Source organism: Electrophorus electricus, chromosome 20 (genome assembly GCF_041902795.1).
Source record: "Electrophorus electricus isolate QZ-2024a chromosome 20, ASM4190279v1, whole genome shotgun sequence".
NCBI classification, from domain to species: Eukaryota; Metazoa; Chordata; class Actinopteri; order Gymnotiformes; family Gymnotidae; genus Electrophorus; species Electrophorus electricus.
This window is the reverse complement of record NC_137516.1, coordinates 18,222,501-18,227,500: the sequence shown is the minus strand read 5'-3', so window position 1 is coordinate 18,227,500 and position 5,000 is coordinate 18,222,501. Positions and strand designations below refer to the sequence as shown.

The window sequence follows — 5,000 nt, the reverse complement described above, 5'->3', positions numbered from 1 at the left end:
CCTCCCGCCTTCTCCTCGGTCGGGGAGCGTGATAATACGATGACCGGCTGCAACGTGAAACCAGTGCGTCGGTGGTTTGTGGGGCCGGTGTCTGTGGGCCGACACAGACGGCTCCGAGGCGAAGGGATATGGCGGCGGGGGTGGTGATGTCGAATCTTTAAGCCATTAGACCTTCTCTCTCAGTGGGATGTGTAATACAGGGCAACAGCTGGGTTAGGTTGATGGGAAAAACAGAAACGCACCACACAGCCAGAGTGATGCCCTGACTCACGGGGCATGCTGGGCTGGGTTTCTTCAGTCAAATACTGGGAACTACCTGAAAGTCAGTCCCCTGTGATCTGAGGAGTGTGTCTGAACCTCCTGAAAGCCAGCCCCCATGTTTTGAGGAGTTGAGGAGTGTATCTGAACCTCCTGAAAGCCAGCCTCCATGTTTTGAGGAGTTGAGGAGTGTGTCTAAACCTCTTGAAAGCCAGCTCCCAAGTTCTTAGGAGTTGAGGAGTGTATTTGAAGCTTCTGAACTCCCTGCTGATGTAGGCAAGACTGTTCCTTTGAATGCCAGCCCGATCCCAAAGCAAGCATCTCTTCTGGAATTCACGAACCTTCTGCATGGTCCTGAAGGCTAAACTGAGCATGAGGTTGAGTTTTAAAAGTCCCAGCACTGGGAAGAGTGCACCAGCCAATCTTTCCCTTTCGTGTGTGGTCTTTATAATGTTATTAACATGGCACGTGTTGGCACTCGGACGTCCAAATGCGAAGTCCTGCAGGGTTTAATTACTGTTGTTATGTCCCCTCAGGGCACGGCGTGACCTCACAGCGCAGAGACAAATGAATAAATAAAGCAAACAAACCAATTATGTCCATGCTATCCTGCCACCTGTCCCTGCAGCTGCATTGAGGACTACAAGCGAGGCACGGATGGGCGTTCCTGCCTGCCGCTGTCGGACGCATGCCCCGACGGCGCAGACTGCGGTGAGGCTGCCGATGTGCCGGCCAACCAGACCGTCTTCGGCGACCTCTTCTACGGCTACGATAACCGCACCAGGGAGATCACCTCGAGACAGATCCTGAAGGCCAACTTCAGGTAGGACGCTACTGCGGCGGGGCGGGCGGAGAGGTTGCTCGTTAATTATGGAATGGTAATCTAAGTATGACTGCATGTGATAATTGTTTTGCTTGTTGTTACGGAGTGCATCCCCCACCCCCTCTCACGTTAGGAAACATCTGACATCTCAATAATTGGTTTACACGAGCTGCCCCGCTGTTTCTCTGTGAGGAGCCTTTTTAGGGAACCCACAGATAATAAACCCACAGATAATGACATAGCTATTAGATCTACTTACAAATGGTAATTGCACTTTTATTTAATTGTTTCAGCACTACGTTAACATAAATATCTGAAGTCAGGTCTTTTTTTCTTAGTTTTGGGATTCAGTCGGTTCTGGTGTCATTTAGGAATAGAAAGGAATGTGGGTTTTTCTAGATGTTTCACAGAACTTTTCTGGAACTGCTGTCTTCTCGCTTCTGGCAAATACCTAATGTATAATGTATAATGTATAATATATAATGTATAATGTATAGCACCGTGCACTGCTGTAGTGCTGAATAATCAGTAATGAAACGACCTTTTAAGTTCCCCGTGTCTGCATCCAGCACATGCTGTGCTGACCTAGGTAGTCAAAAGGTCAGAGGTTAAAGTCGTCTTCTGCCCTGGAAACAAACCTATGCACTGGCAAAAATCACAGCCTGCAGCAGTGCTTCCTGTGATTGGCTGGCTTGGTGGGAGCGCTCGGGCCAACGTCGTAAAAAAAAACCAACAAAAAAAACAAACAAAAAACAACATAACAACAACAACAACAAAAAAGTACTGTTTGAGAGTGGAGGTTATTATTGTCAAGCAGCCAAATCTCCAAAGCTCTGATCTCATTTGAGCGTGCCCGGAGAGAGAGCGGGTGTAGACAGGCTTTGAAAAAACCCGGCTGGGTCCTGCGTTCCTCTCCACCCCCCACCCCTACCGGGAAGTTCAGGCTAACGCAAACTTTAATTATGTGAGATGGCAAGGAACAAACAGGAAGTGACCCTGAGGAGGTTTGGCTTTAATGGGGCCTAACCGGGCCCGACAAAACAGTTTCCAAGTGGAACCGGCAGCGGCGCGGCTGTTGCTATGACTGCGTCCCATAATTCAGGATAGAAAGCCGGACCATGGTGACAATTAATTTCAAACCTGAAGGAATAGTTTACGCTTCAAAACTTGAGAGAAACGGGGCACAGAAATGAGATTGTTCCTTGTGTTTGGCCATGAGGGGGATATACCTTCCAGATCAGCGGCGTGGATAAACAGCGCGGCTTTCCTGGCTCTAGCACTAGTTCGAGAGAAGGGATAAAATGGTGCCTTTCAAAGAATGAAGGACAGAGAGCATCGTTTGACCCATGTTGGACATCCTGGTACGTGCAGCACGTTTTCCCTGCACCCCAAGGTCACATAGGCAGGTGGTGGCAAGCTGTCGGTTCCCAAAGACCACGCCGTGGTTCATCCTCGTCCGAAGCGCAGGACGCCGGTGGAGGAGGCAGGGGCGGGGCTTTGTCATTCTGTCTCCTGTGTCTGCTGCGGTTTGTCAACAACCCCGCCCCACGGTCTCTCCACCTATCGCATCGGGTTTCGCAGCGCGTCGCTGGGGCGCGGAGGGACCACCTCGGCTTGGAGACGTTGCCTCGCGCACCAGAGCCTCCGCACGAGGAGACCATGGGATAGAGCCGCTCATGCCAGCTTCAATAACCCGCCGCTGCCTGTCAGCTCCCGTGTTCCGTGTCAGGAAGCGCGATCGGAATCGGCTGACAGCGCAGGCCAGGAATACTTTGGCTGAAGATAGCTGACAGGCCTGAGTCGACAGACGCACGCCCAGCGGAGTCGAGAGAGCAGGAAGTGCGGAGCTGAGGTCTGAGCTGGAGCTCCAGTGCTAACAGCTGGTGTACTTTAAAGGGTTTGAGCTAATGAGCCACTGGAAGACTCCTGCTTCCTGTGCGGGGGTTGGGGGTGGGGGACCTACCTCCCGCCGTCCACGGGACCAAGTCCAAACCGCTCGAAACTAAAAATACTGCCACACTACCTAGCTGCAGTTGTTTTTTCCATCGCAACACTGCTGGTTGTCTTTATTTGTGTTTAAAACAACTGAAAACTTCATCCCAGATCTCTAGTCTTGCAGTTTTGTGTTTTTTTATGTCATGTTGATGCTAAACTTGCTGACCAGACACCATTTTGACCTACCTCACCTGGCAGACTGGAACTTCTCTCACCACTAGTCCATGTGCTGCTGCAGATTAGAGAAAGTGCTCGAGACAGCCACCGCACGGGCCAACGATGAGGAAAAGTTCACCACCACGATGGACAGTTCTGAGATTTCAGTATTTATAGACCATATTCATGCTATATTTCTCAAAAGGAATAAGAAAGTTATTCATTGCCAGTTCCAGCTGTCTGTCTTCTAGTGAGCAGTGAGATTTTTGTAGAGGACCTAGACATGGTGGTGTAGAGGACCTGGTGTATTTGGAGTATTTGGGGTTTGTAGTATTTGGAGTATTTGGTGTTTGCAGTATTCGGAGTATTTGGGGTTTGTAGTATTTGGAGGTTGCCAGAGGAGTTTTGCCTTTATGTCACTCTGACTGTGTGTGTCCAGATGGAGCAGCAAATGGGGAGTGCTGACACACACACACACACACACACACACACACACACACACACACACACACACACACACACGATGGTGCTGCACACTGGGCTGTCAGGTTTTGCCGCAGTGCTGAGTATCTTCCTCATATATTCTGTTTTCCATCTTTGCTCCCTAACTTCTCTCTCTCTCACTCACACAATCTCTTTCTCACTGCCCCCCCACGGCCCCGAGCCCCGAGCCCCAAGAAAGCCTGAGATTTTACCCTGATCTGCTTACCTGGACGACACCACCCGATGTGTTTCACATTTTATTCAGCGTTAGGGATGCGCGCGGTGCCAGCGCAATACACAGGAGCTGCACACATCTTCGCCGTCTCCTGTGCCCAGCTGAAGGCGTTTAGCGATTCTCCGTGCCCCCAATCCCCCCGCGTGTCCACCTGGCGCTCGTCCTGACATGTGCTGCCTCACTTCTGCCCCGCCTCTGAGGAAACCCCTCCCTCCCCCCACCCCCCCGCTCCCTGGCCAACTGTGCCGAGGCCGTCGACCTAAAAAATAGCACAGGCTATAAACGTTCTCCCTCCTAATTACTTCAGCCCTCCGCCGAGCTGCAGCGCTGCTCTGCCTCTCCTACACAGCGTGCGTCTGCCTGCTTTTAATGAATATTTTACTGCTCTTTGTTTCCGCGGCGAGAGCGTCCGATGGTGATTAGGGCCCACCTCTCCGAGAGACTGTCAACCGTCCATCCTCGCCCGTCCACCGGTAAATCTCCCAACAATAAATGAATATATCGTGGTCACACGCGTGCCAAGCGTGGGCTAATTATGAAAGCTCCAGGCCAGTCTCCTGCTCATTCATGGAAAAGAAATTCTTTTATGCACCTATAGTTAAAGCCGCAATAAAAATAGAAAATTAAAGTGTTGGAGAGGGAGTACTGACATGGTTACTTAGCACTATATTAATCGCTTGCGTTAAGAATTGCGTTTTTTCGATGAAGTAGAATTTTTTTCCGATCAAGTAGTTATACATTAACACTCGCCTAAACGTGACAGGATTCTAATTATTTAAGTGTGTTTATTTAGCCGGAGTGGATGCCATGATTACAGCACGCCGTGTACTGTTCCTGCTAAATGGGATTAAATGTTGGGAATGTGTAAAATAACAAGGGCCTTCATACTCTTCTTTCAATCAAAAGCGTTCTTTCAAACCAAATCAAAAAATTGAGACAAAAATATTAGACTCTGTCATTTAATTATTGAAGAAAAGGTTTCAACTTTACACATCTGAGTGGCAGAAGTCTGAACCTTTGCGTTCAGTATCTGGTGTGACCCTCATGTAC

At 49.6% G+C, this 5,000-nt stretch overlaps 1 protein-coding gene across 4 annotated transcripts in view; it reads left to right on the top strand.

Moving 5' to 3' along the window:
* Nucleotides 1–5,000, top strand: part of astn1 (astrotactin 1) — a 194,933-nt gene that overhangs the window by 102,500 nt on the left and 87,433 nt on the right. For all 4 annotated transcript variants that reach the window (XM_027011360.3, XM_027011363.3, XM_027011361.3 and 1 more), the window contains one exon: nucleotides 887–1,081. In XM_027011360.3, coding sequence (XP_026867161.2) covers nucleotides 887–1,081 — 195 coding nt within the window. The remainder of the gene's footprint in view (nucleotides 1–886; nucleotides 1,082–5,000) is intronic.